Below are 14091 nucleotides of genomic sequence, written 5' to 3' on the forward strand. Positions count from 1 at the left end.
GGTCCGGGTGACAGGGAGCAGCTGTGGGTGACACCAGGCGGCTGCTGCTGGGCCAGGGACCCCCAGCGTGCCCCGGTGGCTCTCCCGGGCCAGGGGGGTCCATCCTGGTGCCCCTCCATCCCCGGGGGATCCCTGCCCGACCCCCCCAGCCGGGTGCAGGCCGAGGCCTGTGTCCCACGTGCTGCTGGACCTGGACAGTGGCGTTGGCTGAACGTTCCCATCCTTCCCTTCCTCCTCCTCCTCCTCTCCTTTTGCTTTCCCTGAGGTTTAAACACCAGAGAAGAGCATCCCCCCCACTTATCCCCCCTTCCTTCCACAGACACGCCATGGGGATGATTTGGGATGGTTTTGGGGTGGTTTGGGATGGTTTGGGTTGGTTTGGGTTGGTTTGGGTTGGTTTGGGGTGTTTTGGGATGGTTTGGGGTGGTTTGGGTTGGTTTGGGTTGGTTTGGGTTGGTCTGGGGTGTTTTGGGATGGTTTGGGGTGGTATGGGGTGGTTTGGGATGGTTTGGGGTGGTTTAGGGTGGGTTTGGATGGTTTTGGGTGGTTTTTCAGCCTCTCGGTGTGTCTGACGGACTGTGGCTCCTCTCCCCCCCTCCGCAGAGGCCGAGAAGCCGCCGGCCGTGTCCAACGGGGAGCTGCGGCTCGGCGGGAAGGGCAAAAAGCTGCGGAAGCCCCGGACCATCTACTCGAGCCTGCAGCTGCAGGCGCTGAACCAGCGCTTCCAGCAGACTCAGTACCTGGCGCTGCCCGAGCGCGCCGAGCTGGCGGCACAGCTGGGGCTCACCCAGACCCAGGTACGGCCCAGAGCCCGGTACCGCCCGGCCCGGGCCACCGCGGGGCCACCGGGACGCTCCGTGCGCCCACCGGGCCGGCTCCGGCTGCGGGGCCGTGCCCATCTGGAAGCGAGCCGAGCCGTGCCGTGCCGCGGCGGGGGAGCTGGCGCCGGTGGGCCCGCAGGGCTCGGGTTTGGGGCGCCCCTGCCCGCACCTCCCAGCGGCAGCGGGACTTTCCCAGCCCCGGAGCCTGGCTGGCGGCCCGGCCGTGCCCGGCGCTGGGCGGCCCCGGGCCGCGGGACGGGGCGAGTGGGTTTTTGAAGGCGATGGGGAGAGACAGGCAGGCGGCAGCGGTGCAGCCCCGGAGCCAGGGGCGAAGCGAGCTCATAAAGCCGGGGAAGAGGAGACAAGTGGGAACCTGCCGGCAGCGCGGGGGGGACCGCGGGGAGGAATGAGCAGGGCCCGGCCCAGCTCCTGCACCGGCTCCCGGCGGGGCTGGCACGGGCTGGGGGACCTGGGGACACTCCCGGGGACTCTGTCTCGCTCTCCCGGCTCCGAGGGGCTCTCCCCACAATCTCCCTCCCCCCGCAGAGGTGCCTTGGGAAGGGTTGGGGTCCCAGCTCGCTTCGTGCCCCAGACCCCCGCAGGAATGGGGTCAAGGGGGCCCGGAGGGTCTGAAATGGTTAAAGGTGGGGGTTTAGGGCGTGTTGGCCTCTTGGTCCCCCCTCACCCCCCTCTCTCTGCCCCCAGGTGAAGATCTGGTTCCAGAACAAGCGCTCCAAGTACAAGAAGATCATGAAGCAGGGCCCGGGTGTCCCCGAGGGGGAGCAGACCCCGCACAGCGTCCCCACCCTGTCCCCCTGCTCCCCCGGCCTCCCCCCGCTCTGGGACCTCCCCGGGCCGGGCAAGGGTCCCCCGCTGCCCCCCGGGGGCTACATCAACAGCTTCGGGGCCTGGTACCAGCCCCACCCGCAGGACGCCATCCCCAGGGCCCCCATGATGTGACACTGCCACCGCTCCAGCGCCGCCACATCCGGAGGGACACCGAGGGACACTGAGGGACACCGAGGGACACTGAGGGGGGGGCGCTCTGCCGCTGCCCCCCCCACCGGGGGACTGGGAGCCCAGCGAAGCCCTGGGGGAACCCAGCTGATGGAGGAGGAGGAGGAAGAAGAGGAGGAAGAAGGTGACAAGGATGGGCAGGAGCCCGGGGATGTCCTGCTCTGTCACCCTCCGCTGTGACCCCGCGCCCTGTGCGCCATCCCAGTGGGACAGGACTCGGCCAGGGGTCCCCCCAATCATGGACAGGGGGCAGGGGGACCCCAAGAAGGGGCTGGGCAGTCCCGGCCCCCCGGCCTGGCTTTATTTATAAATTCTGTGGGTTATTGGTTGTGCCGCCGTTTCTAAATAGGCTGAACATGGCTCGGTTCTGCTCCTCTGCACTTTGGGGTGTCCCCGCTCCCATCCCGAGCCTCAGGCTCTCCCAGTGCCTGGGAAAGCAGCCCAGAGGGGTTGGGGGTGCAGGCTCAGGGGCCGGGGCTGTGTCCCCCCCCCAAAATGGATCCCAGTTACAGGAATTGTGGGGCCGGGGCTTGTGGGGCACTCCCAGCCCCTCCTGCGGGGATTTTGGGGCAGTTCGGAGCTGTCAGAGCTGTCTCCCCCAGCAGGGGTGGCAGTGGGAGGGCAGGGGGACACGGGCCAGGCTGGGGACCCCAGCTGACACCCCACAGACACCCAGCCCTGGGAGCGAGGAGGGCGTTTGGGAGCAGGGGGAGAATTCCCTCTGCGGGTTTGGCTTTGTGCTTCCAGAGGCCAGAACCCGGCTGGAAAATACATCCTTGTCGTTTCCCTTCCTTTCCGTGTCGTTCTTTCCCCCTTTTCCCAACCCTGCTCCGTGTTTGGTGGGGCCAGACCCCACTGGGGCTCCCCCGGCTGAGGGGCAGCAGCTCCTGCCCCCTCCACAAACACCCCACGATGGGTGTGATATTCCTATTCCATGATCCTGGCCCCCGATTCCTATTCCATGATCCTGGCCCCCGACATTCCCATTCCATGATCCCATTTCCCAATATTCCCATTCTGTGATCCTGGCCCCCGATATTCCCATTCCATGATCCTGGCCCCCGACATTCCCATTCCATGATCCTGGCCCCCGACATTCCCATTCCATGATCCTGGCCCCCGATATTCCCATTCTGTGATCCTGGCCCCCGATATTCCCATTCTGTGATCCTGGCCCCCGATATTCCCATTCCATGATCCCATTTCCCAATATTCCCATTCCATGATCCTGTTTCCTGATATTCCCATTCTGTGATCCTGTTTCCTGATATTCCCACCCCATGATCCCATTTCCAGATATTCCCATTCCGTGATCCTGGCCCCTGATATTCCCATTCCAAGATCCCGTTTCCCGATATTCCCATTCCATGATCCCGTTTCCCGATATTCCCACCCCCTGATCCTGACCCCTGACATTCTCACTGCCCCCTTCCAGGACCTGCCCTGGTTTTGCACCTTTTTGCACCTTCAGGGCCAGGGTTATTCCCGGATCCCACCTGGGGTCGGGATCGAGGGCAGGGATCGGGGCTGGGCTGGACATGGGACCTGTCCGGGGCTGGTGGCACTGGGGACACCCCTGTCCCCATTCCCGGCCACCCTGGGAGCTCTGGTCCATCAGTCGAGGGCTCTGGGGTGCTGATCCCACGGGATGGGTGTCCCCAGCTGTCCCCAGGGTGCTGATCCCACAGGATGGGTGTCCCCAGGGTGCTGATCCCACGGGATGGATGTCCCCAGCTGTCCCCAGGGTGCCGATCCCACCAGACGGGTGTCCCCAGCTGTCCCCAGGGTGCCGATCCCACAGGGTGGGTGTCCCCAAGGTGCTGATCCCACGGGATGGGTGTCCCCAGCTGTCCCCAGGGTGCTGATCCCACAGGGTGGGTGTCCCCAGCTGTCCCCAAGGTGCCGATCCCACGGGACGAGTGTCCCCAGCTGTCCCCAGGGACTGTAGGGCCCAGGGCAGGGCCTGGCCGGGATCCATGGCCCGCCGTGGTGGGGGATGCTCCCAGTGGGATTTTCCCGCAGGATGGAGCCCACCCTCCCTACCGAGGATTTAGGGAAGGGGTGGCTTTGGGCCGCGGTGTCACCTCCGTGTGCCCATCATGACATCCCGGGGGTGATGGGGACAGACCCCCTAAGGGGACCGTGCTGTCCCTGCGGCGGGGCCCTCCCGGCTGGCGGGGCCGTGACTCCGGCGTGGCTCCGGGTGAGCCGAGGCTGGGCCGGGCCCGGCTCCAGGGCTGGGGCTGCCAGGCCGGGCCGTGGGCGGGCACTGCCCCCGCTCCCGGGGCTGGCACCGGGTGACGCAAGGGCTGCAGGTGTCGCAACGGGGCAGGAGCCGAGTGCGCGCTGGGAGGGCTCTGCTGGGTCCGGGGGGACAGCGGGGGACAGGGCACTGTCACCCCTGGCACTGCCACCCCTGGTACTGCCACCCCTGGCATTGCCACCCCCGGCACTGCCATCCCTGGCACTGTCACCCCTGGCACTGCCACCCCCGGCACTGTCACACCACTGTCACCACCATCCCTGGCACTGTCACCCCTGGCATTGCCACCCTTGGCACTGCCACCCCCGGCACTGCCATCCCCCGGTGTTGTCACACCTGGCACTGCCACCCCCGGCACTGTCACACCACTGTCACCGCCATCCCTGGCACTGTCACCCCTGGCACTGTCACCCCTGACACTGTCACACCTGTCACTGCCATCCCCGGCACTGTCACTCCTGGCACTGTCACACCTGGCACTGCCACACCCGGCACTATCACACCTGTCACTGCCACCCCCGGCACTGCCACCCCTGGCACTGCCGTACCTGTCACTGTCACCCCCGGCATTGCCACCCCTGTCACTGTCACACCTATCACTGCCACCCCCGGCACTGTCACACCTGTCACTGCCACCCCCGCCACTGCCACCCCCGAGCTGGGACCCACAGAAGCCCGGCCCTGCCATCCCGGGGCTGTCCCCGCTGCCCCCTGGGGTAACTGGGATAACTGGGATAACTGGGATAACTGGGACGGCGAGGGGAGGTGGTTCTGTGCATGTGCCAGGACAGGACAGGGGTGCTGGGGACAGTGGGGGGGTGTCCCCAGCCCTGTGGGGACCCTGTCTGTGGCTCCCGTTCCATTCCCATTTCCATTCCCATTCCCATTCCCGTCCCCATTCCCGTTCCCGTTCCCATTCCCGTCCCCATTCCCATTCCCATTCCCATTCCCATTCCCGTTCCCATTCCCATTCCCATTCCTATTCCCATTCCCGTACTCAAGGTTTGTCCCGGGGCCCCCCAGGTTTTCCCCGGTGCCCCCCAGGTTTGTCCCGGAGTCCCCCAGGTTTGTCCCAGAGCCCCCCAGGTTGTTCCCCGGTTCCCCCCAGGTTCCGAGTCCCCGTTTGTCCGAGCCCCCAGGTTTGTCCGCTCTGAGTTCTTTCCAATACCCCAGGTTTGTCCCGGAGTCCCCCAGGTTTGTCCCAGAGCCCCCCAGGGCTTTTCCCCGAGTCCCCCCGTTGTCCGAGCCCCGTTGTCCGATCCCCAGGTTGTCCGCGTCCGGTTGTCCCGGAGCCCCCCCGGTTTGTCCCGTGCTTCCCGGTTTGTCCGGACCCCAGGTTGTCCCGGCGTTCCGGTTGTCCGGAGCCCCCAGGTTTGTCCCGTGCGTTCCCGGTTTGTCCCGGAGCCCCCCCCGGTTTGTCCCGTGCTTTCCCGGTTTGTCCCGGATCCCCCAGGTTTGTCCCGTGCGTTCCCGGTTTGTCCCGGAGCCCCCCGGTTTGTCCCGTGCGTTCCCGGTTTGTCCCGGAGCCCCCCCGGTTTGTCCCGTGCGTTCCCGGGCCAGCGCTGGGAGCGGCGTTGGCGCCCGGCCGTGGGCAGCGCGGCACCCGGGATTTACATAATCCCTGGATATGTAACCCGCCGCCTTCCTGGGCTTTGGGTTTGGTTTTTTTTCCCTCCTCCTCTAAATGAAAAAAAAAAAAAAAAAAAAAAAAAATTTAGATTTTAGAAAATAAATAAATAAAAACTAAACCGAAACTTCCCGGCTGGAGCTCCCGGCTCCGGTTCCTCCTCCTCCTCCTCCTCCCGTGGGATCGGGAACGGGGATTTGGGGCTTGTGGGGGGATTTGGGGGCGAGGTGGGGGTTTGTCCCTGCGTGGGTTTGGGAGCGGGGGCCGTGGGGACACGTCTGGGGACACGTCTGGGGACACGTTTGGGGACACGTTTGGGGACACGTCTGGGGACACTGAGAGCCGGGAGCGCCCCGAGCTGTAGCGCTGGAGCCTCCCCAGGGGGACAGAGCGGGGTTTGGGGTCCCCGCGGCCATCGGGGGTGATGGGGACAGCTCTGGGGGGGTGATGGAGACCCCACAGCCCTGACACGGCGAGGGGGACAGCGGGGACAGCAGGACAGGGCCACCACCGCCCTGGACACCCCTCTGGGGCTCTTGGGAGCGCCCCGAGCCCAGGGCGCTGCGGGACCGGCGCCTCTCCGCAGGGAATCCCACGGGATTTTGGGATTTTGGGATCTCGGGAGGGATTGTCCTGGCCCCACCTGGTTGTCCCCAAAAGGGACACGGGGACAGCGCGGGCGCCCTCCCAGTTTGTGGCGCTGGGAGCTCACTGGTCCCAGTAGGAGCAGCGGGAGGGAAGCGCCGGGATCCCGCGGCCGTTTGGGGAATGCTCTGAAAACCGGGAAAAAATTCCTTTTCCTGCCCCAAATTCCCTCTCAGCGGGGAAAAAAGGGAGGTCTGGGGTGAGGCGACATCACCCGGTGCCACCCCGTGCCCAGCTGTCCCCAACAATGGGGTTTAAATCCATATTTCCCAAGGTGGAAAAACCCCAAAAAACCTCCAGAAACCGGGGGAAAAGCGGAATTTGGAGCTTTAAATTCCGAACTTTTCTTCACGAACATTTCCAACCCGGCTTGGGGAAGGAGCAAAAGACACTCGGGGACACCCGAGGGGGGTTCCCATCAACCGGGGAGGGGGGATTTTCCTTAGGAAAAAAGGAAAATTGTAGACAAAATAAAAATAAAATAAAAACCCAGACCGAAACCAGTTTGGTTTGGAACAACTTTATACAAACGAACCTTATGTACACTCCCTTTTTTTCCCCCCAAAACACCCCTATTTATAGAAGGCAACATAAATAAATCCCCGGGACTGTACAACACTATGAACACTCCTTAAAACGGCACTTTCTGCTTAAAAAAATAGCGTTATTCTCTTAAAAAATAGGAAAGAGCTCGGTTATTTTTTTTTTCCTTTAAAATAAGTCGTCGATTTCCTTAAAAAAGAGGCATTTTCGCCGTTCCTTTACCCACAGCTGGAGGCACAGCCAGAAAACGGAGATGAACACCAGTTTTTCTCTTCAAACAATAACTTAAAACCATTCCTGAACTGCTTAAATATTAAAATATTTCCCTCCCCACACCCCCCCCCACCTCCTCCCAACCCCCCCACCCCATTTTTTTATTTAATTTTAAATCACCACCTTCTGGTCTGAGCATCGTCCCGGGTGATTCCGGCTGGGGTGAGGGTCCCGTGACCCCCAAAACCGCCCCTAATTCCAGAGCTAGGGCCAAACACCTCCCCCTCCGCTGGGGACAGTCGCGACAGCGGTGACAAAGCTCCTCCGCCCCGGTGGGATCCGGGGTCGCTCAGCGGGGTCACCCCGACGGGCAAAGCTCCGGCGAGGGGTTGGGGTGAAGATCTCCGGGCTGGGGAGGGAGGGAGGGAGGGAGGGTGATGGAAAAATTCGGAAATTCAAAAAGCACTGAAGGATTTTCCAGCTTTTTCCCGCGCCGGGTTCGCAGCCTTTGCAGTCCTCTGGTTCCTGAGATGAGCGGGGCGAGGATTTCTAGGGGTGGGCGCGGGGATGGGGAGGGGGGTCCTTTCCTTTGGTGTCTTGTTGTTTTCGGGTTTTTTTGGGGGAAAAAAAAAAAATCAAGAGACAAAACCAAACCGGGGCGGGTTTAAGGGGGTGCAAAAAAAAAAGGAGGCCAAGGAGTTGTGCAGCGTCTCTGAGCCCTCGGTGCTTTTTCAGTACACGGCGCCCGTGCTGGGGGGCCCGGGGGACGGGTGGTGCATCGGGGGGGCCGCCTGCGCCTGGGGGGGTCCGTGGGGGCCGCTGAGGTTCTGGGGGTGGTACCAGGGGTTGTGCTCCTCCAGGAAACCCGGGGAGGAGCTGTAGGGCAGCGGCTGCGGCAGCGGGGTCCGGGCGGAGCCGGGGCTGTCCCACACCGGTGACGGCGGAGAGTTGCAGGCCATGGAGTCGCTGTTGTTGGGGCTGTGCTCCAGCGGCACCTCGCCGTTCTTGTAGAGCTTCTTGAACTTGGAGCGCCGGTTCTGGAACCAGATCTTCACCTGGGGGGAGGAGGGGAGAGGGTCAGAGAGCTGGGAAAGGGAATGGAGGGACAGGGAAAAGGGTCAGAGAGCTGGGAAAGGGAGCAGGAGGGTGGGATGGGGACAGGGAAAAAGGTCAGAGAACCAGGAAGGGAGAGGGACAGGGAAAAGGGTCAGAGAGATGGGAAAGGGAGCAGGAGGGTGGGATGGGGACAGGGAAAGGGTCAGAGAGCTGGGAAGGGAATGGAGGGACAGGGAAAAGGGTCAGAGAGCTGGGAAGGGAGAGGGACAGGGAAAAAGGGTCAGAGAGCTGGGAAGGGAGCAGGAGGGTGGGATGGGGACAGGGAAAAGGGTCAGAGAACCAGGAAGGGAATGGAGGGACAGGGAAAAGGGTCAGAGAGATGGGAAGGGAATGGAGGGACAGGGAAAAGGGTCAGAGAGATGGGAAGGGAATGGGAGTGTGGGATGGGGACAGGAAAAGGGTCAGGACTGGCACAGGAATGGGAGGAATGGGGGACAGGGGAGGGGACAGGGATGGCGTGGTTTGGATTGTAGGGACACTGGACGGGGGGTCACGGGCAACCCATAAATACAGGAAGGGATGTTGGGGTCACAGGGGACCTCCCTGGGCACTGGAACCTGCCTGGGACATGGGGGTCACAGTGACCTCCGAGTCATGGGAAGGGTCATGGGGGTCACAGTAGGGACATGGGGGTCACAGTGACCTCCGAGTCATGGGAAGGGTCATGGGGGTCACAGTGACCCCAGAGACACGGGGAGGGTCATGGGGGTCACAGTGACCTCCAAGTCATGGGAAGTGTCATGGGGGTCACAGTGACCCCAGAGACACGGGGAGGGTCATGGGGGTCACAGTGACCTCCAAGTCATGGGAAGGGTCATGGGGGTCACAGTAGGGACATGGGGGTCACAGTGACCCCAGAGACACGGGGAGGGACATGGGGGTCACAGTGACCCCAGGCGCACTCTGGCACATAGGAAGGGACACAGGTGACACATGAGGCACCACGGGAAGGGACATCATGGAGACCCCACACAGTGCATGGCAGGAAACTCCTCGGGACAGGGGCGTCATGGGACAGATGGGATGTCACCCTTGGTGTGAGTGTCGTGGAGAACACGGACACTCCACGGACATGGGCACACCATGGGCAGGGACACGGACATTCCACGGACATGGGCACACCATGGACACCTCATGGACACTCCATGGACATGGGCACACCATGGACACATCGTGGACATCCATGGACAGGGGACACCCCGTGCTCTGGGGACAGCACCCACGTGACAGCGGGTGTCACAGAGACCCCTCTGGGGACACGGGCGTCACGAGGAGCCCGTCACGCCACACGCCGGGCGTCGGGAGCGTCCCCGCGCTGGGCGAGGCGGCGCTGGACGCCCTTGGCCCTGGGCGAGGGGCGGGGGTGGCGCTGCTTGTCACCCAAACAGGATGTCCCTCTGGGAGCGGGTGACGCGCTCCGTCAGCCCTTTGCCGAGTGTCCCCGATTGCTTCATCGCCCAAGGGAGGAGGAGGAAGGCCAAGGGCGGCACAAGGGCGCCGGCGCCGGCCCCGAGGCAGGGAGGGCACCGCGATGGGGCGCGGGGGAGTCGCGGGCTGTGGGGACAGCGGGGACAGCGCGCTCCCCTCCCACCCGCAGAGCCAAGGGGACGGTTTGTCCCCGTGCCACGCAGGACCCCAAGAGCCCCAAGAGGGTTTGGTCCCGAACGCGAGCGGCTCGCGGGAGGAGGAGAAGCCCATCCCGCACGTCCCGGCTCTTCCAGTCCAGCCTGCAGGGCCACCCCAGCGCTGGGGACAGCGGGCGTGGAACAGGTCCCCAAATCCCTTCTCGCTGCACGAACCGAGCGGGATGGGGCAGCCAGGGCCGGGGGAAACCTTGGGAAGTCTGGGCAATAGGAACAGGGAGGCTCAGGTCCCTGTTCTGGCAGGGTTTGGGGTCAGGAGGTGCTGTGGGGTTGGTGTGTCCCGAGAGCCCCATCCCGGTGTCCCACATTCCTGGGACAGCGGGTGTGCCCTGACCCGGGACTGTGCCAGGGCAGGATCCGGCCCCCAACCCCGTGGCACAGTGAGGGAATGGCATAAACCCCAAAACTGCCGAGTGGGGCACGGCTGAGGTCGCCTCTCCACCTTTCCCTCGGATCTGCTCCAACGGGGAAATCTCACCCGGGGACCCCACAACTCCCAGCAAGTGGAGAACTCCATTCCTGTGACCCCCCCGGGAGCCGAGCCCGCCCCAAATCCAGGATTTAGGGGGGGGCGGCAGCTCCGGCTCCCCCTCTGCTGCCCGCGGGGGGGATTTGGGGTGTCGGGGGTCGGGGGGGATCAGCCTCACCTGGGTCTGGGTGAGCCCCAGCTGTGCCGCCAGCTCGGCGCGCTCGGGCAGTGCCAGGTACTGCGCCTTCTGGAAGCGGCGCTGCAGGGCGGCCAGCTGGTAGCTGGAGTAGATGGTGCGGGGCTTGCGGATCTTCTTGGGCTTCCCGTTGACCATCCGCACCTCGGGCTCCGGCTCTTCCTTCACCGACACTGCGGGAGGGCGCAGGGTGAGGCGTGAAGGGCTCCCAGGGCTGCCACCCCCTGCCCAGCTCGGTGCCACCCCGTGCCCAGCTCGCTGTCATCCCGCTCGGCGTGCTGGCATTGCACACAAGCTCTGGGACATTCCCGGGACGTGTCCCGGACTCTGCATCCAGCGCGGATCCGTCCCCAGGGGAACGGCTGAGCCCCGAGGGCCGCCAGCAGCTCCCTGTCCCCAAGGCGGGGACACCCGGAGGGGCACAGTCCCACAAAGTCTGAGGACAATCCGGAGAGGCAAAACCCCACAAAGACCGGGGGTCAAAACCCCACAAAGCCTGGGGACACTCCGAGGGCCAAAACCCCACAAAGACTGGGGACACTCCGGAGGGGCAAAACGCCACAAAGATCGGGGGGTAAAACCTCACAGAGCGCGGGAGTAAAACCCCACAAAGATTGGGGGTAAAACCTCACAGAGCCCGGGGATTAAACCCCACAGAGCTCGGGGGTTAAACCCCATAAAGACTGGGGGTTAAACCCCACAGAGCCCGGGAGTAAAACCTCATAAAGATTGGGGGTAAAACCCCACAGAGCCCGGGTGTAAAACCCCACAAAGATCAGAGGTAAAACCTCACGGAGCCCGGGTGTAAAACCTCACAAAATTTGGGTGTAAAAACCCCACAAAGCTCCCGGGGTAAAACCCCACCAAGGCCCCTCCGGAGCAGCGGGGCGGGCACGGCCCCGCTCCCCGCGGTCCCCCCGGTTCCCCCGGTCCCCCCGCTCGGTCCGTACCTGCCTCCTGCGCCGGGAGCTGCTGCTCCCTGAAGTGCCCGTACTGGCGGTACGAGGGGCTGTAGGAATACTCGGATTTGGGCGAGTAGGTGCCGGCCGCGCCGATGCCGTTGAGGTTGAACTGGGGGTAGGGGTAGTGGCCCACGGGCTGCCCGTACGACTGGCCCGGGTAGTAGTCGTGCTGGCCCGTGTAGTAGCCCAGGTCGGTGACCGAGGACTCCGGCAGAGTGGGAGAGTCCTTGGAGGCTGCATGGCAGCTCAGCGAGCCCGAGAGGTCCGTCAGGATGCTGGAGAGCTTCTTATCGAAAGAGCCGCTCATGGCGGGCAGAGGGGAGGGGGCAGCAGCCTGCCCGAGCCGGGGACCCCCCCCAACCTGGCGGCGGCCGCGGCCTGGAGCGCCCCGAGCGGGATCCGCCGCTGCGGCTGCTTCGTGAGGAGCCACCGAGAGACTGTGCCCAAACCTCCGGCCCCGGCCGCCTGCTTAAAGCCTTTAATTAGGGAGCAGGGCAGGGTGGGTGCGCATTCCGATTGGCTCCAGAAATATTGCCTGGGAGGCAAAATAGGCTCCTGCCTCCTCCTGTGTGGGTTTTTTTTTTTTTTCCTCTCTCTCTCTCTCTCTCTCTTCTTCTTTTTTTCCTTTTTTTTTTTTTTTTCTTTCTGTCTCTCAAGAAACAACAAAGAGTGGGTGAAGGAGGGTGAGGGAATAAATAAAGAGTGCGGGGTCCTGTCTGCAGGAGGGGGGTCCTGGGGACACAGGGGACACTGCGGGGGGCAGGACGGGGCTGTTTACAAGGGGACTTTGGGGCTGTGGGGGGATTTTTTGGGGGTGTTTGTTGTGGGGCAGGGAAGAGGGGGTTGGGGTTCGGGACTGGGACGGATCTCTGCTTGAGGCTGGGGGCTTTAGGGGTTTGTTTGTGGCCCCCCACACTTCTCCCCTGCTCCCACTTTCTCCCAGCAGTGTCCCCCAGTCCAACACCATCCCCCAGGCAGAGCGCCCCCGGAGGATCCTCTCGTACCCCCAACCCTGCCACGCTCCCCCCGCGCTGGGGGCACCCCGGGGCAGTGACAAGCCCCGATTTTGGGGGGACACCCCCCGGGGGTCTGTGCCACTGTCCCACCCCCACTCAGAGCCGTGGCCCCTCTGCTGCCCCAAGGACCCCCAGCACCGTGACCCAGCCGGGGGTCCCGGGCCAGCCCTGGTCCCCCCCCGGCCACCCGCCGGGCTGTCCGGGGGGCACCGGGCCTTTGCAAGGGGGGGCTTTTGTTTTTGAGGAGGGGTCTCTGCTTCTGCGGGCAGGGACTTCCCCTGACAAGAACCGGGGGGCTGGGAGGGGGCTGGGTCGGTGACCCGGGCGGGGCTGTCCCCTCCTGTCCCCCGTGTGTCCCCTCCTGTCCCCTGTGTGTGGTGTCCCCCCCCCATCCCAGCACTGTCCCCACGGTGCCCCCCGGGTCCCCCCCGGCACGGCCCGCGGCGCGGGGCAACGGCTCCGCCTGGCGGCCACGGCGGGAACTGCATCGCGCAGAGGGGGCCGCGGGTTCGAGTCCCGGTACCGCCGGAACCGCCGGGCCAAGGGTTCGAGTCCCGACACCTCCGGAACAGCGGGGTAAGAGGGAGAGAAATGGGGAACAGGAAAGGAGCAGGAATGGGAAAGGAGAGAGAGAATGGGAAGAGGGAAATTGGAATGAGAACGGGAACAGGAACTGGAATAGGAATTGTAATAGGATAGGAATGATAATAGGAATAAATAGGAATAGGATTAAGAATAGGAGTGTGGATAAATAGGAATAGGAACGCATAGGAAGGGGAATAAGAATGCATAGGAAGAACGGGAATATGAGTCGGAATAGGATTAAAAGCAGGAATAGGATTAGAAGGTGGAAGAGGAAAGAACAGGAACAGGAATAAGAGTGAGAACAGGAAAATGACAGAAATAGAAATAATAGAAATAGAAAGAGAAAGGAATGGAAATAATAGAAACAGATCGGCAGAAATAAAGAGAGCAGGGATGAATGCCCAGGGGGAGCAGGAGGCTCTGCAGGAGGCCAAGAGCTGCGGGAACAGCACGGCCTCGCTTCCCACGTGGGAATTGTGGCTGGGGATTCCAGGAATTCATTGCGAGGGGACAGAAGTGTCTGGGAGCAGCCCAGCCCAGCCCTGGGAGCTGCGCCGGGATTCCCTGGGAGGTTCCCAGGGTCCCCAGGAGCCGCTGGGCCATCCGCAGGTCCCCAGCCTGGCTGTCGCCCTCCAGCCGGGCTGTCGCCAGGGCTGGGCCCCGCCGGGAGCGGCATCTGCGGCAGGAAAAGCCGGTTGTGGAGCTGGAGGCCGGGGAGGGCAGCGGGGGAGCCGGGCTGGAGGGGGGAGCGGGTCCGGCCAGTCCCCGACCAGTCTGGGACTGGGAGCTCTGGAGCTGCCGGGCCGGGCTGGCTCCTGTGGAACCCCAAATCCGGGAGCTCCGGGCTGGGGAGGGGCTGGGGGGCAGTCTGGAGGAGTTGGGGCACTGGGGAAGGGGCAGAGGTCGCTGTTCTGGGGCACCCGGGGGACCCCACGGGCAGGGCTGAGCACAGGACCCCCCGAGTGTCCCCCACAG

At 63.7% G+C, this 14091-nt stretch overlaps 2 protein-coding genes across 2 annotated transcripts; one reads left to right on the forward strand and one right to left on the reverse strand.

Moving 5' to 3' along the window:
- Window positions 1-572: 572 nt before the first annotated feature.
- On the forward strand, window positions 573-2629 carry DLX4 (distal-less homeobox 4; the record flags this gene model as incomplete). The annotated part of the gene is made up of 2 exons (XM_050985846.1): window positions 573-797; window positions 1527-2629. Coding segments are annotated over 2 exons (480 nt in total), but the record flags the coding sequence as incomplete, so codon positions are not given.
- A 4248-nt stretch (window positions 2630-6877) lies between these two features.
- On the reverse strand, window positions 6878-11967 carry DLX3 (distal-less homeobox 3). The gene is made up of 3 exons (XM_050985748.1): window positions 11504-11967; window positions 10536-10726; window positions 6878-8184 (listed from the first exon to the last, which is right to left on the reverse strand). Exons 1-3 carry the CDS (start codon window positions 11820-11822, stop codon window positions 7861-7863), a joined length of 834 nt encoding a protein of 277 aa, XP_050841705.1. The 5' UTR covers window positions 11823-11967; the 3' UTR covers window positions 6878-7860.
- Between the last annotated feature and the right edge of the window lie 2124 nt (window positions 11968-14091).

The sequence above is a fragment of the Serinus canaria genome, chromosome 27, assembly GCF_022539315.1.
Source record: "Serinus canaria isolate serCan28SL12 chromosome 27, serCan2020, whole genome shotgun sequence".
Classification (NCBI taxonomy): Eukaryota; Metazoa; Chordata; class Aves; order Passeriformes; family Fringillidae; genus Serinus; species Serinus canaria.

What these genes read in the sequence shown, in the direction of transcription:
- DLX3 (XM_050985748.1), bottom strand. Translation starts at nt 11,822, where the DNA reads ATGAGCGGCTCTTTCGATAAGAAGCTCTCCAGCATCCTGACGGACCTC. An exon ending in GCTCCCGGCGCAGGAGGCAG is followed by an intron (nt 10,727 to 11,503) that starts GTACGGACCGAG and finishes GCCCTCCCGCAG; the next exon opens with TGTCGGTGAAGGAAGAGCCG. An exon ending in TGGGGCTCACCCAGACCCAG is followed by an intron (nt 8,185 to 10,535) that starts GTGAGGCTGATC and finishes TCCTCCCCCCAG; the next exon opens with GTGAAGATCTGGTTCCAGAA.